Source organism: Podarcis erhardii (genome assembly GCF_964252035.2).
Source record: "Podarcis erhardii genome assembly, chromosome: 17".
Taxonomy (NCBI): Eukaryota; Metazoa; Chordata; class Lepidosauria; order Squamata; family Lacertidae; genus Podarcis; species Podarcis erhardii.
This window is the reverse complement of record NC_138515.1, coordinates 30,448,230-30,471,258: the sequence shown is the minus strand read 5'-3', so window position 1 is coordinate 30,471,258 and position 23,029 is coordinate 30,448,230. Positions and strand designations below refer to the sequence as shown.

The following is a 23,029-nucleotide window of genomic DNA, read 5'->3' as shown; positions in this document are numbered from 1 at the left end:
AACACTCGCACGTCGCGGCCCAATCACGGCGCAGCACGCGGGGGCGCGCGCGCCCAACGGCCGTTTTCCCTCCTGAGCTCACCTGGGCGGGGGGGGGGGGAGGAAAGGGCGGCGTCGACGGCGACGGTCCCCTCCCGTCCCGAGCCCCCGTATCTCCGGGAGGGAGGGGCGCCCCTTGTTCTCGGCTCTGGCGCTGCCCGCTTGTCCTTCCTTTTCCGCTCCTCAGAGGCGGGAGAGGGGCGGGCTCAGCCGTCCGCCGAGTCTCCGCCTTCGCCGAATGGCTGCGCTTTTCTCCTCCCCCCCCCCCCCTCAGCGGATTCCGGGCGGAAGTGACGTCGCTCTCCCTCAGACGGCAACCCAGAACCCGTTGAACGGCCGAACCGTCGCAACGGCTAGCTGCTACCCATGCTTGGGCTTCGGCCAATGGGGTGGGCGTTCGGGCTGGTTGCGAAAACGGATTGGGAGCATGCGAGGAGAGGGGCGGGATTTCCCCCAACAAACGGCTCGATGATTGGACAGGACGCAGACACTTCACTCCAGTGCGAAGTAGAGAAAGATTTGGCGCTTGCGCATCCCCGTTTGACTCGCTTTATAATTTGGCGGCTGTTGCGCGTCCACAAACTTCAAAATTAACACTATAAACAGCTGGGTATCTGTGCCTGTTATATTGAGTATATTCTATGATTGGTATTAGTAATTGTATTGTAATTTGGTATTGTTATAATGAGGCTATTATTGGATTGTAATTGAAAATTAATAAAAAAGTATCCAAAAATTGAGTATATTCTGCCACAACTTGGGTTATTTATACCCTGCTTTTTTAAACACGGTATACAAGCTAGTTTGCGAAGATAATATAATTCATAATAAAACTCAACTTAAACCCAATTTACAGCTCCTGTCAAGAATCTCCGCAGCTGCATTCCAGATCGGTTTTTAACTTCCGTCTTCAAGAGTAGATCCTTGTAAAGCGCATTACTGTAAGCAATCCTGGAGATGACAGAAACAGGACTGGCGGAGATCAGGTCAAATTTCTCCAGGAAAGCGAGCTATTGACATGCAAGACCCGGGGTGCCAACTTCAATAAAATGCGGGGGGGGGGCAGGTAAATCCCCGCCCTCCTGCATAATCGATCACATGTTGCGGTGCATGGACACTATTTGAATGATACTGCCTATCGACTTTGGGGGACCTGGCCCCCTCAAATATTTAAGGGGGGGGCAAAGGCCTCAAGGAGTTGGCTCCTGTGTGCCAGATGGAGTTGGTAAAACACTTGTGGCCATCCATTTGCACGTCTGAGTCCAAGAAATCTTCCAGACTCCAAACCTGTTGCTTAAAAGTGACTGCAGTTCCGTTCAGATCAGGCTCAATCCAGGATGACCAGTACTAAAACCTGCAACTAACGGTGCTCCTGTCATGCCTTGATTAAATTTTAGCTTGCCCAGCCATCCAAAAGACACTTTTTCAAGAACCTGTGCTTCCTCCTTGGGAAGCTGGGACTGAAAGAGAGAGCTGGGTGCCATCTGCTTATTTATGATACCCTTGCAGCTGTTAAAAAACAAATAATTTTTAGTTTTCCCTGTGGAGGAATATATATGTTTTTAATTCCTTGGTAAATTATAACTGTTTTGCTTCAAGTGGTTTTTGGTCTTTTCCTTGGTCTGGCTTTAAAAGCAACTTATAAAATGATCTTTATATAATCAGGACTAGAGATGTTTAAAAATCCACGCAGAAAAGCTGAATGCCGCAAGGCAACCTATATGAAATTATGCAGATTTATATACTTTAACTCATTTTTTCTTCACCTAGTTATGAAAAGCTGCAAGGGGTACCCCCAAACAAGCCAGCTTTTGTATCCATAAGGCAGTTTGCTCTTTTTAAAAGCCAATCTTCTCCAGAAACAATGATGTCCTGGGAATCGAGCAAAGAAGACTGGACGGAAGATCTCAGAATGGAGTCCTGGATGCTCGAGATGGGCTAAGACGGGAACTACACGTGAATGGGATCTCCTTTGGGAAGGGATCTGGAGTCAATCTCCTGCCAGTTCAGTGGCCCTTTCCCGTCTGCAGGTGGCGAGAGAGGCTTAAGTGAGCAGCACAGGCGGAAGAACCTCGAGTCGGATCACTCCTCCTCTTCCTGGACGCTGGAGGAAAATCAACCGGGAGACCCGGGAGTTCTTGCGTGTTTTGCCATGGCAGCCGAGGCCAGGTGGTGCTACCGGGGGGATCCCCAGGAGGAACAGCACGCTCCGCTCGGTAAGGCCGGGGAGAAGGAGGGAGAAGCCGAAGGCAATGCTCTTGTACCCTCTTCTCCTTCCAACTGCGCAATGATAACTTTTCCGCCTTTCTCTGCTCCACGTGGGAATGTGTAGCTTGGCAGCGTGCAAGAGATCTGGCGTGCATTTGCTCGACTCTCGGCGCCCCTAGGGCAGCCGGCGGCTGAGCTTCCCTCCTGGGCACGTGAAACTGGAGATGGAAAACCGATTGAAAGGATTAGGACCAAGAAGCGCGATCAAGGGTTGCGTTAGCATTGGGCAGGAAGGTTACGAAGGTGTGGTTTGGCGTTGCGGCATGACCTTCGATGTTGGACACAGTTAAAAATAAAATTAAGCCTCTTCAAGCCCTCTTCTTTCAATAGGCATAAGAATGCCAAATCTTGTGTTGTGTTGTCCGTTTATATAATATTATTGCTGGTGGTGCTGTGGTCTAAATCATGGAGCCTCTTGGGCTTGCCAATCAGAAGGTTGTTGGTTCAAATCCATACGACAGTGTGAGCTCCTGTTGCTCTGTCCCAGCTCCTGCCTACATAGCAGTTTGAAAGCACACCAGTCCAAGTAGATAACTAGGTATCACTGTGGTAGGAAGGTAAACAGTGTTTCCATGCACTCTGGCTTCTGTCATGGTGCCCCGTTGTGCCAGAAGCAGTTTAGTCCTGCTGGCCACATGACCTGGAAAGCTGTCTGAGGACAAACGCTGGCTCCCTCAGCCTGAAAAGCAAGTTGAGCGCACACCCCACAGTCACCTTTGTTTGATTTAACCATCCAGGAGTCCTTTATCTTTTTACCTTTTATATTATTATTACTGTGTTTCTTCCCCACCCTTTCTCTTTAGACTCATTGGTTTGTTCTCACTATTTGCTTACAGTTCAGTTTACAAATGGGAAGTTGAAGAGTTCGGAAAATATGAATTTTACCTTGTACAGAAACAAAGACACCCATAACCCCAAAAAGAAAAATAAACGAATGTTGGTAAGTGACATTCCTGTAATACAGGTTCTGTTTTATGTTTCTGTGGAACTGTATATGTGTGTGTTTGTTTGTAGTATTAGTTTTATTATGTACATTCTGTTTTTCCTTTATTAAGCTTTCAGAGGTTTATGTAGAGCTCCGGTGGTTTTCTCATGAGGCTTTCTTTGTAATAATCTCTTTGGCCGCTGGGAAAGGCCTCAACCATAGCATTTCTGTTATATTCCAGTGATAGGAAGTTGGGAATTCTGCCCAGGGTGAGATCTGAGATCCTGAAACACGACTTCATAATACTTTTTAAAAACCACAGCTGTGCTGATGTAGGCCACATCTTAAGATGTGTTAAAAGGAATTGATTCATGTGCACACACATATTGCCATTACTGTGTTATTTGTTTGTTTGAACATAGTGGTAATACATGAGCCTGCAAATCTTAATAGTTGTATAGAAAAGACAGGTTCAGGGGGTACATTTTCTCCCCCCAGAACAAAGGGTTAATGGGACAATTTGCAATTTCAAAAAATCTTGTTTTTGACAGATTTTTCCAGCTCACCCATGTCAACGTTCCCTCATTGGGAAAATGCAATTCTCAGTGGATGCGATGGGACTTCCGCTTCCTCTTTTCTCTGCTGCAGCACTGTGCCTCTTCAATCTGCTGCAGAAAATCCTTCAAGGTTTTGGAGCAGATTTTGAGAGTGTGATAGAAGGAATAAACGAATAAGAATAAAAATGTGCACCCCACCCTCCCACAATTTCAACACCTCTTGCGATGGTTTGACCCCTTTCCATTTTAACAGTTCTACACCCTCCATATCTTCTCAAAATCATTCCTCCTGCATCTTCCCCGTCTTACCTTAATGGCACATGTTAATTTATCATTCTTAGCTATATCCCACACCTCTTTATACCATTCTTCCATTTTATATTCTGCTTGCCCCTTCCACTTCCTAGCTATCATAATTTGTGCAGCTGTCAATAAATTTGTGAGCAAGTCCTTCACAGCCTGCGAACCTTCCACCCCTTCGTCAGTGGATAATGCTGCTACTACCTCTGGAGCGAGGGTTACAAAATCTAAAACCCACAGGAGAATAACAGAACCTGTGATTGTTTTTTGCAGGGAGAGTGGCTGCCTAAGAAAGGGCCCATGGCATCGGTGGTGCCAAGTACTGGCAGTTCCCTTGCCAAAGCTATTTTTGTCAAAATTTTAAAGTTTTCTTTAAAAAAACTTATTTATTACGTTGACTAAGAGTCAGGGATTGGCAGCCTATGGGTGCAACCTGGCTCAAGGAGGGAGAACAGCTGGCTCCGCTTTACAATGCCGGGGCAACAAAAGTTGTGTATCTTTCCAGCTAGTCGTCTTCTGACTGGACTCAGTAAGCCTCTAGCTGGAAGGAAAGGTGAAATAGGAGAAAATTGTGTGTTTGATTACTGGGCAACCACGTGTGTTATCGTTTATTTGGGTCTTGAGGTTAGCAAATCCCCATTCTGAGGTGTAAAAAATTGGAACTTTCAGGAGTATTTAAGCCAGTGTGGAAATCTGCTTTCACCTAGAAAACCTGCACCCAGAACTCACTCTTTCTTTTCTTCCTTCCTGTTTAGAATGCGGAAACAGAAAGACTCTCTTATGTAGGAAATAACTTTAGCACAGGAGCTATGAAAAGCAGGACTCCATGCAGGTATAATTTGTGAAGCTGTCTAAAATGCATGAGTATAGCAGTATGTTTGCTTTCTTTAGACTGTCAGCACAATGCTGGTTGTAAATGTTTATGAGATTGTAAGTATGAATTGGTTCAAGATAGCAATCCTTGTTTCTAAACATTTAAATGGAGTGTTTTGAGTCACAAAGACAAATATGTGCTCTGTTTCATAAACTACAGACACCATAGACTATAAAATCAGACAACTGTGCATGTCTTAGAGCATAATACCAAAATGATGCTTATATTTATAGTTCCCAGCCCCTTGGTAAATAACCAGTGGAAGTGACAAATTTAAAAAGTCTTGCAAGTTTAGGCACCACTTTAGATTATTATTCAGTAGTTTCCTTTATTGCTTCTTGTGGGTTGGTTGGTTTATTGGCTAATTGCCTGTTTCATTATTCTGTCTGCAACATTTATATGCCGCCTTTCTGCCAATGCATTGATTGAAGGTGGTTCACAGTTCAAAATAATGGCTTTTAATGTAATGGTTGCAATACAAAAGGGAGCAGGGACAGGGAGGAAGATGCAAGTAAGTAAAGCTGTAGTCATTCTAAGAGGCAGCCAAGGAATGGGAAGAACCAAATAATAATTTTAGCAAGCCATTTGCCACAGAAACAGGTCCTAAGGAGGCTTACAGTACAGTGATTTCAAGTAAGAAATACTATTCTTACATAGACACAAAAACCGCTAAAATAATAAGTCTGGCTAACGGCTACAATTCATAGAATCATAGAATCCTAGAGTTGGAAGAGACCACAAGGGCCATCGAGTCCAACCCCCTGCCAAGCAGGAAACACCATCAGAGCACTCCTGACATATGGTTGTCAAGCCTCTGCTTAAAGACCTCCAAGGAAGGAGACTCCACCACACTCCTTGGCAGCAAATTCCACTGTCGAACAGCTCTTACTGTCAGGAAGTTCTTCCTAATGTTTAGGTGGAATCTTTTTTCTTGTAGTTTGGAACCATTGCTCCGTGTCCGCTTCTCTGGAGCAGCAGAAAACAACCTTTCTCCCTCCTCTATGTGACATCCTTTTATATATTTGAACATGGCTATCATATCACCCCTTAACCTCCTCTTCTCCAGGCTAAACATGCCCAGCTCCCTTAGCCGTTCCTCATAAGGCATCATTTATGATGTATCTCTTCTGGCAGGAGATACAGAAACATCAAGTCAAGGACAAATAGACTGAAAAATAGTTTCTATCCAAGAGCTGTGGCCTTCTTAAATGCAGTAACTCGATAGTGTGACCTGGGAGTTTGATGGGTGTGGGTGTGGGTGTGGCTGGAATGTGGTTTGTTTGGTTGTTGTTGTTGTTTTGCTTTTGTTGTTTTTAAGGGATGGCATCCAATTTCGTTGCACTTGTGCAATGTTGCACTTGTGTAATGACAATAAAGAATCTATCTATCTATCTATCTATCTATTTCCAGGCCTTTGACCATTTTGGTTGCCCTCCTCTGGACACGTTCCAGTTTGTCAATTGCTGTAGAAAACAAAAGATGTCCTCCCTATGCAATGTGCTAGCTATTACTAAACTAGGAAAAAATAGTACAGCCAGCTAGCTTTTGAGATTGAATATTATCTCTTCCATTAGATACTTTGTTGGTGTATTAGACAAGAACTCTGGACAAATGGAAGTCTATAATGCAGAGTTATTCAACATGCAGCCATTGATTTCAGGTGGGTAAAATATGCTTCTTCATATTTATAGTGGATTTGAGGGGCACTGCTTATATTCCTGGTGGCCTGTACTAACACAGAGTCAGGTAATTGACTGAATGTTGTCTAGGTTGCATTTTGATTGCGGTTCTCAAAGAAAAACTTTGGGCTTTCTAACAAGCAAGCTGCATCATCACCCCAACTGTATGACACACTCCTTGCCAGATTGTTCTGGCTTGAACGCTGTTGCGTTTTAAAAATAAAAACCTAGCCTGTCAGGGAGAAAGGCTAGTAAGGAATACTTCTCCCTCATATGCAACTTTTCTGTGTGCAGGATTCCTTTAATATGAAGAGACATTCAAGTATGTGATTTCGCCCTCCCTTCAGTACAGTGGTACTTCAGGTTACATATGCTTCAGGTTACAGACTCCGCTAACCCAGAAATAGTGCTTCAGGTTAAGAACTTTGCTTCAGGATGAGAACAGAAATTGGGCTCCGGCGGTGTGGCAGCAGCAGGAGGCCCCATTAGTTAAAGTGGTGCTTCAGGTTAAGAACAGTTTCAGGTTAAGTACGGACCTCCGGAACGAATTAAGTACTTAACCCGAGGTACCACTGTACTGTGAAGCAATACAGTCTAGCCAGAGGCATGTCACATGTGACTGCTGACAATGTAGCTCAGCGCTAAAGAGGAGTGTGCAGCCTATGAGGAGCCATTACCTGCAGTTTCAGGCTAGAAGGCAAGATTTGGTGTATTTCTTTTTGGTTTAAATGAAACCCAGATACACTGCTGTTGCCTCACTCCTGCCCTCTTGGTATTGAGATGGGTTTCTATGGTCAAATATGGATTACACTCACACAGATGCATCAAGCCATGTGAGAAGCAGTTGTTGCTTCATGGTATCTTCTTCCTGCCCACTGCTTGGAAGATTGGAATGACTTGTTTTGGTCTTCTGGAAGCTTGCTGAGAACCTGCCAACACATGAATGCAGGTGGCAAATCAATCACGTGGACATTCCACATCAAACATTCCCTGCCTGAGAAATGCAAGTATGTGAGAGACAAAGGGTTCTAGGCTAGTTTCCCAGACAAGCTAATATTCTGTGCGCTACAATTTTAAGAAGGATAAAGCTGGAACGTGGGAATAGGAAGGCAACCAAGGTGATCAAGTTACAGATAGGTAGCCGTGTTGGTCTGCCATGGTCAAAACAAAATAAAAAAATTCCTTCCAGTAGCACCTTAAAGACCAACTGAGTTAGTTCTAGGTATGAGCTTTCGTGTGCATGCACACTTCTTCAGATACACTGAAACAGAAGTCACCGGACCTTTCTATATAGTGAGAAGGTGGGGAGGGGTATTACTCAGAAGGGTGGTGGGAATGGGTGATTGGCAGATAGCTGCGATGAGCCTGTTGACGACTCTTAACGACTGCAATAGGTCTAACACCCCTTGCTTTTTCCTGTTAGACCTATTGCAGTCGTTAAGAGTCGTCAACAGGCTCATCGCAGCTATCTGCCAATCACCCATTCCCACCACCCTTCTGAGTAATACCCCTCCCCACCTTCTCACTATATAGAAGGGTCCGGTGACTTCTGTTTCAGTGTATCTGAAGAAGTGTGCATGCACACGAAAGCTCATACCTAGAACTAACTCAGTTGGTCTTTAAGGTGCTACTGGAAGGAATTTTTTTAAGGTGATCAAGGGTCTGGAAACCAAGCCTTATGAGGAACGGTTGAAGGAGTTGGGTATTTTTAGCCTGGAGAAGAGAAAACAGAGGAGATAGGATAGCCATCTTCAAATATTTAAAGGGTTGTCACAGGGGAGATAGAGAAAGCCCGTCTTCTCTTGCTCAGGGTGGGGCCTGGGACCCAAACCAATGGCTTCAAGTTACAAGAAAGGAGATTCCACCTAAACATCAGGAAAAACTTTATGACTGTTAAGAGCTGTTTGACTGTGAAGCAGATTCCTACGAGAGGTGGTGGACTCTCCTTCCTTGGAGGTTTTGAAGCAGAGTTTGGGTGGCCATGTGTCACGGATGCTTTAGTTGAGATTCCCGCATTACAGGGGGTTGGACTAGATGTCTTGGTCATGGTGGCTACTTTGGAATCTGCTGGATTGATTGCTTCTGTCGACAGGTGTCTTATGTACAAGTACTGTAACGAGCTGGGATTACAGGTAAGACCTCTCCCTTACAGCAGGTGCTTCTAATCTCAGCTCGTTACATACAGTGAAGATACCAGGTAGCCTGGCATCTGGCTGGTTGCTAGGGGATCAAATACTTATTTCACTCATTATAATGCGCATCAATCTCTGACATTTGTCTTCTGGGTTTCTGGGGTTTTTTCCCTGTTGTTATTCTGTCTCTCACAGCTACAGTAAACCTACCATTAAAATTATGGACTGGTCAATTCTTCGTCAGAGGGCAAACGGGCACATTTAGCAGAGGATCAAATACTTTCCCCCCTCACTGTACCTGCCAACTCTACAATTCTATGATTTGGTAGGATATTAAAACATGCACTTCCTAATCCTGGTTACGTACGTGCTTTTTTCTGAAAGTTTAAGTTGGTTCTTGGACAGCACTTTAGAACCCCTTATTGGCCAAAGAGAACATGGTGACCTCACTGACCTCTGATTGGCAGCGCAAAGAGATCCTACAGGAAAGCCATTTCGATGAGAGGACCTGTAACAACAGCTTCATTGTGCTTCGTGGTGTTGTAATGTAGATGCTTCCATTTCCCCATGATTCAAGTTCCCTTTGCTGGGGATCATGGCCAGACTGACTTTGAGGGCTGTCGGTCCGGATTTTGCTAAATCGTTCTCCGTCTCTTTTCTTTTAACAGATGGTGTAGCTGATGATGACCTGTCAGAATATTTGACTAAATCCTATCGAGAGAAGGTACGAGTTACAAAGTTGTCTGTGGACAAATGCCACCTCCCTTGGCCTGAAAGCGAGATGAGTGTCACAACCCTATAGTCACCTTTGACTGGACGTAATCGTCCAGCAGTCCTTTACTTTTACCAGATAGACTCATGGGTTCCTATAAAAGTACAGTGGTACCTCGCAAGACGAATGCCTCGTAAGACAAAAAACTCGCAAGACGAAAGAGTTTTTCGTTTTTTGAGTTGCTTCGCAAGACAAATTTCCCTATGGGCTTGCTTCGCAAGACGAAAACGTCTTGCAAGTTTGATTTTCAATGCATTCCTATGGGAATCCGTGCTTCACAAGACGAAAAATTCGCAAGACGAAAAAACTCGCAGAACGAATTAATTTCATCTTCCAAGGCAACACTGTATGTGAATGACCTCTCATTCCTACTTTTGCCCTCACACAGGGTTTTCCTGGAGTGTTTAACTGCCATTAATTTCACAGTTTTTGATTCTAGCAATAGAATCTCAATAGAATCTCTGGCAATAGTATACGTCTGCTCATAGTTTAATGGTTTGTTTTGCCGTGGATTATTGCTTCAGCAATGTTTCTAGAAATCACTACATAACAAGCTGTTTTTATGTTGCTGAATCTAAAAAGATGACTCAGTTGTAACTGGGAAGAGAATGGGTATGTTTTGTTTAAACAGTGTTTGCCAGATAATTTGGAATAATTTAACTCCCTGGTTGCCGTCTCATAATTCCAATGCCTTCAATAGGTTTGAAATACGAAACTTATTATTAGCACCTTATTAGCTGCCCCCAAAGTGAGGTTGCCTTGTGACTTATTCCAGTGAGAATAGACTTGGGATGTTGGTGCAGCAATTTCTTGATTATGCATTCGCAGATAGATATGTGCATTGAAGCCTTTGGAACCAACAAGCAGAGAAGAGCCCTAAATTCTCGGAGGATGAATGAAGTTGGCAAGGAGGTGTTGAATAAGGCTGTAACCAAAGCGGCAGAAGACATTATAGAGACAAAGGGGGTTGCTGGTAAGTAATGACAGCTTTGGAGAAGAAAAATTGGAGCGCCAAGCCTGTCTTAATAGATTTCCCAGAGTCCATTTCAGTCTCTGAACTTATATATTTGATCTATTAACAGACATGGATTACAAGAAGAAAAAAACAGAGTGCATAGTCGAAGCACACAGATAATACAGTCAACGCAGTTCTGATTATTTACGTTAAGAAAAAACCAAATCTGTATTAACCGTATCCATAACTATATGACAAAAATCAAAGGAAATTATTAGGCAGCATAAACACTGTTCACACAACCACTTTCATAGCATCTCTTTCACCACCCATGCAAATAATAATAATAATAATAATAATTTATTTATACCCCCACCCATCTGGCTGGGTTTCCTCAGCCACACTGGGCGGCTCCCAACAGAATATTAACAACACAACAAAACATCAAACATTAAAAACTTCCCTAAACAGGGTTGCCTTTGGATGTCTTCTAAAAGTCAAGGAGATAATCAACTACCTGACATCTGATGAGAGGGCATTTCACAGGGCGTGTACCACTACCAAGAAGGCCCTCTGCCTGGTTCCCTGTAGCTTCACTTCTCACAGTGAGGGAACCGCCAGAAGGCCCTCGGCACTGGACCTCAGTGTCCGGGCTGAACGATTGGGGTGGAGACACTCCTTCAGATATACTGGGCTGAGGCCATTTAGGGCTTTAAAGGTCAGCAGCAATACTTTGAATTGTGCTCAGAAACATACTGGGAGCCAGTGTAGGTCTTTCAGGACTGGTGTTATATGGTCTCAGCAGCCACTCCCAGTCACCAGACTAGCTGCCACATTCTGGATTAATTGCAGTTTCTGGGTCACCTTCAAAGGTAGCCCCACGTAGAGCACATTGCAGTAGTCCAAGCGGGAGATAACCAGAGCATGCACCACTCTGGCAAGACAGTCTGCCTGCCTACCAGATGGAGCTAGTAGAGAGCTGACCTGGACACAGAATTGATCTGCATCTTCATGGACAGCTGTGAGTCCAAAATGTCTCCCAGGCTGCGCACCTGGTCTTTCAGTGGCAGTTACCCCATTCCCCATTCAGGACCAGGGACTCCTCCACACATCATCATCATCATCATAATTATTATTTTTATTTTATTTTATTTTATTTTATTTTATTTTATTTTATTTATACCCTGCCCAATCAACCACTCATACCCAAATTGCTCATGGTCACCAGAACTACAGGTTACATGCTCAATAATGTGCATTCACATTAGTTGGGAGCCAATGCATTGGCAGACCACGGTGGCTGTTGCAGCTATTGCTTAAAAAAAAAAAAAAAAAATTATTACTTTTAAAACTTACAAAAAGAAAAAAAAAGACAAAAAGGAAAAAAAAGCAAAAAAAACAAGAAAAGGGAAAAACAATACAATACAATATATAAACATTACAAAACACAACATTAACCTAAACAAAACAAAACCAAAACAATTTAAAAACATACATTGTACCATTTCAGTAGTCTTATCTTTCATACCCTTGTTTCATCGACCTCCTCTCACCTCCCTTTTTGTATTCCACTTCTATTAATTGTTTCAGCAATTCCTTTCCATCTTTCTCTATTTTCTGTCATATAAATATCTTAACTTATTTTTACCCTTATTTTCCATTAATACTATAATGCTTATTTATGCTTAACTCCTTATAACATTTCAACTAAAGCCATAAGATTTCATTCCAACGTTTCTCTTGGAATGAAATGCTATTGCATTTCGGTGTTGCGTATTCTCCCTGCTTCTCGGGATAACATTCCGTTTGCCTTCATAGCTTTGGTCAGTGATGCGGCAGAGGGTGATAAGGCCGATGTCTCTCTCGTTCTTCCCCCATGCCACGAAGATGCTGGCAGACCAGAGGATGTCTACAGGCTCGAGGACAGTATCCTTTATAAGCTTGCGTTGCAATGTGGGCAGGGCCCAACCTTAACGTAAAGGAATAGGCTTCAGTGTCACGGGGCAGGAGAAGAGAAAGTGTGTGTGGCCGGGAGTATTCCTAGTTCAACCACAGATGGCTCATTAGCCTGTTAGACTTACAAGTTGGATCTCTTTGGGAGTGATAAGAAAGAGCGGACTAATGTGTTGGGGATTTCAGAAGCTCAGTTTTAGTGGGAAATAGTACGATGGTAGCATTGAACTAATGTGTAGGCTAGAGATTTGGGCACTCGTGAAGTCTGATCACAAATAAGCTTAACCATTGTAAGAAAGGAAGCATTTTTCCCCTTACCTAAATGGTATCCTTGGAGGAATCCTGCCTTGGTCTGGCAGGTTGAAGGTTCTCTCAGCTTCCATAAAATCGATCTGCCCCAGATTTCAGTGTTCCATAATCATGGCTGATGACAGTGACTAGATAGCGAAGTGACCTCCCCCCAATATATAGATTTATTGTGTGAGAGAGTGTTGAGTATCCCCGTACCTGGCTAGATTGCTCTGTCTTTTCATAAATCTTGAAGTGATGCTATAGCTGAAACTGGTTCTTTGAGGGATGAGGGCTAGATTCTGGTAAAAATAAATGACCCTGAGACATTAGCTCAAAATCAGAAATATACTGGACTTCACTCATGGTTGTGCTATAATCTACTTTGCTATACAGTCAGTCAGTTTTACTGCACATAGCCAAAGGCTGCCGCAATGTACACAGGATCATCCAACAATTAAAAGAAAATATACTGGATTGATACAGTCGTACCTTGGTTGGCAAACGGAATCTGTTCCGGAAGTCCATTCGACTTCCAAAACGTTGGCAAACCAAGGCATGGCTTCTGACTGCCTGATTCACCCCAGAAAAAATGCCGACAGCCGAAACAGACGTTCAACTTCCAAAAAACGTTCGCAAACCGGAACACTGACTTCCGGGTTTGTGGCGTTTGGGAGCCAGAACATCTGAGCGCCAAGGTGTTCAAGAACCAAGGTACAACTGTAATAGAATACTTAGAAAGCATTTTTCATTGGTACAGTAGAGAGCATCCCTCCCTCATAGGCTAAATAGATCTGGCGAAAGATGTTTTGTCTTTCCCCACTAATTAGAAAGTTCTCCTACATGTGCCTAGCTGAAATGAATGGGTGTGATGCAGTCCTGATGGGCTGGCTGCCATTCTTAATGGTGTCCCACCTCACGTCACTTTGCCTCATGGTAGCGCTGCCTCTGGGAGCTAAACCTCAGTTAGCATTTGGAGGTCATCGCGGGTGGCGCTGTGGGTTAAACCTTACAGACCCTAGGACTTGCCAATCAGAAGGTCGGCGGTTCGAATCCTCGCGACGGGGTGAGCTCCCGTTGCTCGGTCCCTGCTCCTGCCAACCTAGCAGTTTGAAAGCACACCGGTGCAAGTAGATAAATAGGTACCGCTCCGGCGGGAAGGTAAACGGCGTTTCCGTGCGCTGCTCTGGTTCGCCAGAAGCGGCTTAGTCATGCTGGCCACATGACCCGGAAGCTGTATGCCGGCTCCCTCGGCCAATAAAGCGAGATGAGCACCGCAACCCCAGAGTCATCCACAACTGGACCGAATGGTCAGGGGTCCCTTTACCTTTACCTTAGGAAGTCATCAGAAGCTAGCTGTGTTGTTGTTGTTTTTCTGAAAAAGGCTCTAGTTATTCCACCTGCTGAGTACGAGGCGCTTCAGGCTCCTGCTGCAGCTTTCATGAATGTAACCTCAGAAGAAATCCTCAAAATGGCAGAAGAGAAAAGGTATGGGCAGTCTTAACGTTTTGCTGAGGAAAGGGAGTATTGAAATACTGCCTTGCGCTAACCAAAGAAGAGTTGCAGCTTAAGTTGACAGAATATGTGCAGCTTGCAGTCTTAACATATAGAATAAGAAAACAAGAAGAACATACATTTAAAGAAACCTGGAAAATGTTTACTGAATATATGGGTGAAAACTGTGTACAGCTGAAAACGCTGGCAGAATTAAGATAAATTCAACAGGGTAGATAAGTTTTGATGGATGGAATACTGAATGGTTTAGTTTATGTTAAATATGCAGGGATTTATGATATGCAAAATGAACAGTGGAAAGAGAAGAAGTGAAGTCATTGACGTTTTAAGGTTGTTTAAATGATTATTTTAAATTGTAAAACAGAATTTAATAAAAATTACAGAGAGAGAGAGAGAGAGAGAGAGAGAGAGAGAGAGAGAGAGAAACGGGGACAGGTATACTTTCCTTTTCTCCTCCTCCAAGTGTGGGTTTATGGCAAAATTGTCATGCCATGCTACTGTAGGCTTTCAGAATAGTTAGGGAATCTTTTACTCTTTAATCAAGGTGTGTTATGTATTGTAATTGTTGGGATACTGCCAGGGAGACAGAGTCCATCATGACCCCACGTCGTCTCCGTTGCGATCCATCGACCTCCCGTAGACACGCAGTATCGTTCAGTTAGCGACACGAGCTCCAGAAATAGCTTGCCACATTCCAGAGCTGATGCATGCTCTATCAGCAGAATTCGCACAGTGAAAGATGCGCGCAGGAGAGCATTATTTACAACTTTATTCAGCGTTGGTCAGAACAAAGAAAACATGACTGCCTGCTTCAATGTCTCAGGCACAGAGAGAGAAACGAAAGCAAAGACACAACAGAAACATCCTGTGAACAGGAAATACACAGGCTGTGACACAAACATCCTGCTCCCTTTTAAGGTGGAACGGAAATATCCTAACAGTAATTTGCTACCTGCTTAGACTGTAACTTTGCTGTCTAAAGCAGCATTTTTATATATTCTGTCTCCAGTGGTGTAGCGTGGGGGGTGCAGGGGGGGCCCGCCGCACCAGGCGCAACATCTGGGGTTTAGGGTTAGGGGGCGCAAATCCACGGGTTAGGGAGCGCAAATTACTTGCCTTGCCCCAGGTGCTGACAACCCACGCTACGCCACTGTCTGTCTCTCCTATTTTCTGTAATAAACCAAGCTTTCTTGAAAGACAAGAAAAGAAAAAGGAATTGGGAATAGCCTGGTGGAAGCTGAGAGGCATAGCAGGATAAGGAACGCTGTACAGGTGGGCATGATTAGAGGGGTACAATGAGCTGGATATCCATCCAGCTTCCTAAATCTGTGTTCCTTAGTCCTAATTATAGAGGGTGCCAGGGCATAAACAAGCAACAGTAGGTTTTACAGAACAGTAAATGATGTCCAAAGTAAATTCTAATCGGAGTATACTCATTGAAATGAATAAGAAGAAGTTAACTTCTTTCAATGGATCTACTCTGAAAAGGACTAACACTGGTCGCAACCCAATATCTTCGTTTTAACAGGGCAGGTTCTGTTGATGTAAGACTACGCTTGCTTTCAAATCACACAGAATTCTGTTAATTTGCAGTAGCCAGAGAAGCTACTTCTGTTTCAGATGCATTTTGGCCTAATGACAGCTTCTTCTGTCTTCCATAGATACTGCTCCTTTGTCCTGGATGAACTTAAGGCCATGCCTCTGGATGAGAAGAGGCGTGATCACAAGGCTCGATGTCTTTGGTATTTGGATTGTCTTGTCAAGCTGAGCTCGCAAAGGGTAGTTAAAAAGAAACGTAAGATCTCCCTCCTTGCACCTCTTACTTACCTGAAAGATAATCGATTCATGTCACCTGTATTCCTTTTAACCCACTTGGCTTTTGATTCATTGAGAACCACACCTCATCTGCAGAGGTGCCATGGGCAGTGTGAAAAAATCTCTTTGCCGTCACGTATCGCATGCTCTTTTTACATGTTTGGCAGCTACTTATACAGTGGTACCTTGGTTCTCAAACTTAATCCGTTCCGGAAGTCCGTTCCAAAACCAAAGCGTTCCAAAACCAAGGTGCGCTTTCCCATAGAAAGTAATGCAAAACTGATTAATCCGTTTCAGACTTTTAAAAAACAACCCCTAAAGCAGCAATTTAACATGAATTTTGCTATCTAACAAGGCCATTGATCCATAAGATGTAAGCAAATATACTGTACTATAAAATAAATAAAACAGTATTGTAGATCAGGCATATCCAACTTCCCTCGAGGGGCTGGGGTGGGTGCAGGGTGGGTGGGTGGGTGGACAGCTCTCTCTCCCCCACAAGCCAGCGCACGATCTCTCCTCAAATCAGCTGGGCTGCGGAGCTCTGCCGGGACGCTTCTCCCCACCTCCCCAATCAGCGTGCACAGTTACAAAAACAAATTAACCAAAAAAAAGCCTCAAAAACAAAAATGCAAAATAAATAGCAAAAACAAAAGCGCCAAATATAAGCTCCAAATATCACCTCAGAACACTGCAATTACAATGGGGGGGACGCAATTTAGCAGTGCAACAGTAAAGACTGAAAGGGAAGCCTTCAATTGCAATAGGTAAAGTTAAAGGGACCCCTGACCATTAGGTCCAGTCGTGGCCGACTCTGAGGTTGCGGCACTCATCTCGCTTTACTGGCTGAGGGAGCCGGCGTACAGCTTCCGGGTCATGTGGCCAGCATGACTAAGCCGCTTCTGGCGAACCAGAGCAGCGCACAGAAACTCCATTTACCTTTCCGCTGGAGCGGTACCTATTTATCTGCTTGCACTTTGATGTGCTTTTGAACTGCTAGGTTGGCAGGAGCAGGGACTGAGCAACGGGAGCTCACCCCGTCGCGGGGATTCGAACCGCTGACCTTCTGATCGGCAAGTCCTAGGCTCTGTGGTTTAACCCACAGCGCCTCCAGCGTCCCATTTCAATTGCAATGGGGGGACACAAATTAGCATTGCAACAGTAAAGACGGAATCTCAGGACTCAAAACAGAGCACATTCTGCTTCCGAGGCAAAGTTTGCAAATCGGAACACCTACTTCCGGATTTGTAGCGTTCAAATTCCAAGTTGTTCGTGAACTAAGCTGTTCAAAAACCGAGGTACCACTGTATCAGCTATGCAGTATACAAAATCTGATTTTTGCTGTTCATTTGTGCACATATAATATCTGGCAAATAAGCGCAATGGCTGGGGACCAGTTCACGTTGACTGCAATATGTCCACAGCGTTTCACAACATAAAGGTAACTGTGGATTTCAAAATGGTAATTTAAGCCTACAGGACGTTCTGTGGTGCAAAGATTTAAGCAGATATCTTTGAGCAGGTCTTGGAAGCATGTGGACAACACGCAGATGTAGAGAGGTTGAGCTTCTGCTCTTGAAACTTGGGAGGGTGGGAATTTTTGCAACCTGCATGAGTTTTATGCAAGTTAAGCTTGTTTAATCTGCTAATCAAGGGGGGGGGGCAACCATGCCATGAACCTACAGAGCTCTACTCTGGCTTCTGTTTTCAGATTTAAACTTTCAGCTGGAAGGATGAATATCTTGCTTTTTTTTAATGGAAGTTGAGATTTTTCTGGATGTTGTGTTGTATGCCCAACAGCTTATTCTGTCATTTTGATGTGCATGCTCAACTCTGCAGTGAGCACTGCCGGGTTGTACCTTACAGTACAGTGGTGCCTCGCAAGACGAAATTAATTCGTTCCGCGAGTCTCTTCGTCTTGCGGTTTTTTCGTCTTGCGAAGCACCCCTATTAGCGGATTAGCGCTATTAGCGGCTTAGAAAAAGGGGGGGAAAGGAAAACAACTCGCAAGACTCACAAGACGTTTTCGTCTTGCGAAGCAAGCCCATAGGGAAATTCGTCTTGCGAAGCGCCTCGAAAAACGGAAAACTCTTTCGTCTAGCGAGTTTTTCGTCTTGCGAGGCATTCGTCTTGCGGGGCACCACTGTATTTGTATATACAATATATTTGCCATACATCCAGATAAAGTGGCTTTTTTGGGGGGTGAACTAACTTTACAATGCAAAACAAATTCCTTCCAGTAGCACCTTAAAGACCAACTAAGTCAGTTCTTGGTATGAGCTTTCGTGTGCATGCACACTTCTTCAGATACGAAAGCTCATACCAAGAACTGACTTAGTTGGTCTTTAAGGTGCTACTGGAAGGAATTTGTTTTGTTTTGACTATGGCAGACCAACACGGCTACCTATCTGTAACTTTACAATGCTTCTTGTTCTAGTTGCACTGGGACCCGATTGTCCACATATTGTCAGCAACCAACTTGTGAAAACCTTTACAGCACTATCCTTTGGCAACGGCAGGTAAAACATACTACTTTGCTCTTACATCTATCAATTTTTTTTAAAAAAAATATATTTTTTCTTTTTTAAAAAATTAACATATTTATTGAAAGTTCAAAAAGTGCACAACTGGATGTGCACCAAACATGGTGAGTCGCAAACAAAAAAAGAGAAAGAGAAACAGAACCCGTGTAGAAGGTAAAACAAAGGGGGGAGGGGAGGAACCCAAAATTGTATATTTTACAAGGTGGTTGTGGTACCAGATCTTAACCTATTACAGTATTTGTAAGAATGGATTTCAAATATCATTGAATTTGTCCATGGCAAGTCTGCATTTATATGCAAGTTGTTCATATGTTGCGAGTTTGTATAAATCTTCAATTCTATCGTAGAAGGGAGCCACATTTTTATTTTTCCAATTAATCAGCATCAGCCTTTTTGCTGTGGTAAGGGCACAGACAGTCCACTCATATTGTCCTTTTGTAAGGTTCCATGTGCTGGGCATATTATGGATACATTGCTCTTTAAATGTAAGGTTTTTCTGTACAGTTCTGTTGATGGTTTCAGTTACCTTCTGCCAAAAACCTTTCAATATAAAACAATGGAAAAACATAAATTTTTGAGAAGCATTATCCCTACTGCATCACCAACAGTTAGATAGATACCTGAAAGCTAAAGGACCCCAGACAGTTCAGTCCAGTCACAAACGACTCTGGGGTTGCAGCGCTCATCTTGCTTTACTGGCCAAGGGAGCTGACATTTGTCCGCAGACAGTTTTTCCGGGTCATGTGGCCAGCATGACTAAGCCGCATCTGGCAAAACCAGAGCAACGCACGGAAATGCCATTTACCTTGCCGCTGGAGCGGTACCCATTTATGTACTTGCTCTTTGATGTGCTTTCGAACTGCTAGGTTGGCAGGAGCAGGGACTGAGCAACGGGAGCTCACCCCATCACGGGGATTCGAACCGCCAACCTTCTGATCGGCAAGCCCAAGAGGCTCAGTGGTTTAGACCACAGCTCCACCCGCGTCCCGCTTAGATACCTTAGATAGCCCTTTTTAAAACAAACTTAATGGGGTCCAGTATATTCTAAATACTTTTTTGTTGTTGTATGAGCCTCAATTTAAGATTCAGAGACACCCTTGTTATAGCAGTTAAAACAGTTTCCCATTCTGGTTTCTCTTCAGATCGTCTAAATCTTTCGCCTTGTATTGTCTTATCAAAACTTGTTGATCTTAATTTGAACTGGCTAGGCTTTGGTCACTCGCTAAGCCGGGGTTTTGCAGTACCCTAACACAACAAGGACCAAACAGCTCTTTCCAGGAGAGAGAGTGTTCTTCCTTCCCAGTGCATTTCAGCTGTATACAGCAATATATTTCAGTTGTGGTGGGGTATTTATTCCTAAATTCCTTGTTGTCTGATGAGCCTCGCCAACTCGGGGAACACCCAGCAATGTTCCTATAGGTGATCTCTGCGACTGAGCTAGAATATAAGGGTTCAGGCAATATCTGAGGTACCCTGGACTCAAGTTGCTCTGGGCTTTGTAAATCAATAGCAGGACTTTAAACCTGGCTCTGTAGTAGATGGACAGCAAGTACAGGTTTTTTTAAAAAAATAATAATGGTGCCATGTGTTCTCGGCCAGGTGTCTGCAGCAGCTGGAGTTTCTGAACCTGACCCAAGGGCAGCCCCACAGAGAGCTCAATACAGTAGTCCAGCCTCAATGGTTTCCAATGCATAGGCTATCTCTGCCTAGGAACGGCTGTAGCTGGTGAACCGAGATGAAGCTGGCAAAAGGCAAACATGTACAGTGGTGCCCCGCAAGACGAACGCCTCGCAAGACGGAAAACCCGCTAGATGAAAGGGTTTTCCGTTTTGGATGCGCTTCGCAAGACGAATTTCCTTATGGGCTTGCTTTGCAAGACGAAAATGTCTTGCGAGTTTTTCCGACTTTTTTTCCCTTCCCCCCCTTTTTCTAAGCCGCTAATAGCGCTAATCCGCTAAGCCGCTAATGGGCTTGCTTCGCAAGATGAAAAAACCGCTAGACAAAGAGACTCGCAGAACGGATTCTTTTCGTCTTGCGAGGCACCACTGTATCTATTTAGTGTGCTTCTGTTAGTCGCAGAGAGTAAATGATCTGCAGGGTGTAGAAGCTCTAATCCCCGACCTGTGGAAATCTTAAGCCTACCCTCCTGGCTTCAGAGATCTCGCCACATATTGGCTGCATCCTTTGGAGTCTGGGTCTTGCTTTTTTAGAAAAAAGGAAAGGAAGGAAGTACTCCAGAAGCTAAATTCTGCAGCTGACGAATGCTGTGAATCATCAGATATACCTTGCTCTGGTTCGTACAAAGGGTAACTTGCTGCTTATCTTAAAATACCGCCCTGCTAACAAGCACCACTTTCCCCCAAGCCAAGATGTACTCAGGCCTGCATGTGGGCCAAGATTTCACACTTCAGGACAAAGCTTAGAGCAAACGAAGTAAAGGAGTGAAAATTGCTGAACATTTATGCAAAATGGGGGAAATGATTCCGGAATTTAAGTTTTTTTATGGTGAAGGACTTCCGTTTTGTTCTTTCTGATTGTGGTTTGGCCTGTAGGGTGTACACTGCCCTGATTCACCCTCTCCTCTTTTGGTGTCTTAGGCTACAGAATCAAGTTTCTGCTTCCATGAAAGTGAAGATTACGGCCTATGCCATAGCGCTGGCTCTGCATATTAACAACTTCCAAACGGACCTGACAGTGTTACAGCGGGACCTGAAAATGCGGGATTCCAGGTGAGATTAACCTTGACTGTACTCATGCGAGTCCTTCATGGCTTCTGTAGCACCTCGTGCTTCCTGGAGAACCTTAAAAAGACTCTCTTTCCACACCCCACTATTGACTTCAGTGTTGGTCTCAAGGCCTATTATCTTCTGATCCAGATATGGGGATTTTTTTAAAAAATTGAAGATTTTCTTTATCAGAGTTTTCAGCCAAAAGTGTCTCTCAGAACAGCTTACAAAGATGCGGGTGGCTCTGTGGTCTAAACCACTGAGCTTCTTGGGCTTGTCGATCAGAAGGTCGGCGGTTCGAATCCACGCGATGGAGTGAGCTCCCGTTTCTCTGTCCCAGCTCCTGCCAACCTAGCAGTTCGAAAGCACGTCAAAGTGCAAGTAGATAAATAGGTACCGCTCCGGCGGGAAGGTAAACAGCGTTTCCGTGCGCTCTGGCTTCCGTCACAGTGTCCCGTTGCACCAGAAGCAGGGAAGTATAAGTTACCCCTTCTTTCTGATGCTGGGTGTTTGGCCTTAGAGACAAGGCTAACAATGTGAAGGTGGTGGAACACAAATATGAGTAAATCGGTCTCTTTACATGCATCTTTTATTTTCTCCTGTCAGGATACTTGACATTGCCAAGGCAATGAGGCTGAAGATCTCCAAAAGCAAAAGCCTCTCTGGATTGGATGAACACAAACTGGGGACACTGTCTCTGCCCTTGCCTGTGTACAAAATGCCATCAGGCGGAAGGAAACGCAAGGCAAACTAAATGACGACTGTCACTCTTTGTCGAGCCCTGACTGTTCTCCAGTGTCACACCAGGCTGAAGGAATGAATTGGTCTTCCAGTTGTTGCAACTGAGCACCTTTTGAACTGGGCAAGGCCTTAATAAAGGATTAGACTGACATCTGCTCTTGTAGAGTGAGTTGCAGTCCAACAACAGCTCAGGACCCAAGTTTGACAAACACTGCCAACTTGCAGCACTCAAGATTCTCTTGGCCCAGGAGTGGGGAAAGCTGTATACCCCAACTGTAGCTGGAAGGCCAGGAATTATGCATCCCTGTTCTAGACCCCGGTCAGTCTTTTGCCATCACTTTATCCTTTTCCACACTACACCCCAGGCCCTTAGACACCCCACTCCTGGTTCTTATAGAGGCTCTCTCCTGTTCCCTAGACCATGCTTTCCCACCTCATCACCTCACATAGTTGGCACTCGTACCAAAACATCCTTGTACCCAGGGACCTCTGTTCCTCTCAGAGCTAACTTCTACCATATAAGATCACGCTTTCTGGTACCCTAGAAAGGTACCTACTATATGCAAGTAGATCTGAGAAGTCTTGTTTTTCTGTTGTATGCGAGTCTTTGAAAAGAATAGCTATCCATTTCCCAGGCAGAAAAATGAGAAGCATCGGCATGTGTCACTCCACTGCTGTTATTAATCATGTCACAAATGGCGGCTGATGCTCTCCTCCCACTGACTGTGGAAGCTGTTCACCGTATGATGAATGTGGGTGTGCCTGGCTGTGTTTTGCTGCTGGCATTTGACAGCCGTTTTCTGCTATTATACTGCAAAACTTTTAACAGCAAAGACCTTTACAAAAATCAACTTGGTTGTCATTTCTCCCTCTTGTATCCCGCCTCCCACTGTTTTGAATGGAGCGTATGGAACAGCGTGTTTCAGGCCCTCTGTGTGCCCGCCCTT

General features: G+C 44.3%; 1 protein-coding gene across 3 annotated transcripts; it reads left to right on the top strand.

Annotated features, from left to right (window-relative positions):
• The first annotated feature begins 87 nt into the window (after positions 1 to 87).
• Positions 88 to 22,233, top strand: POLR1E (RNA polymerase I subunit E). 3 transcript variants are annotated; one of them, XM_081845291.1, is made up of 13 exons: positions 88 to 428; positions 2,070 to 2,255; positions 3,144 to 3,247; positions 4,845 to 4,921; positions 6,538 to 6,623; positions 9,443 to 9,498; positions 10,375 to 10,519; positions 12,320 to 12,427; positions 14,134 to 14,230; positions 15,919 to 16,052; positions 18,510 to 18,591; positions 21,213 to 21,344; positions 21,948 to 22,233. In XM_081845291.1, the coding sequence occupies exons 1-13, from the start codon at positions 278 to 280 to the stop codon at positions 22,093 to 22,095; spliced, it is 1,506 nt and encodes a 501-aa protein (XP_081701417.1). In that variant the 5' UTR covers positions 88 to 277; the 3' UTR covers positions 22,096 to 22,233. The 3 variants fall into 3 exon arrangements, with proteins under 3 accessions (XP_081701417.1, XP_081701419.1, XP_081701418.1); XM_081845293.1 differs by lacking the exon at positions 88 to 428 and adding an exon at positions 666 to 687; XM_081845292.1 differs by lacking the exon at positions 88 to 428 and having other exon boundaries at positions 1,230 to 2,255.
• Positions 22,234 to 23,029: the final 796 nt, after the last annotated feature.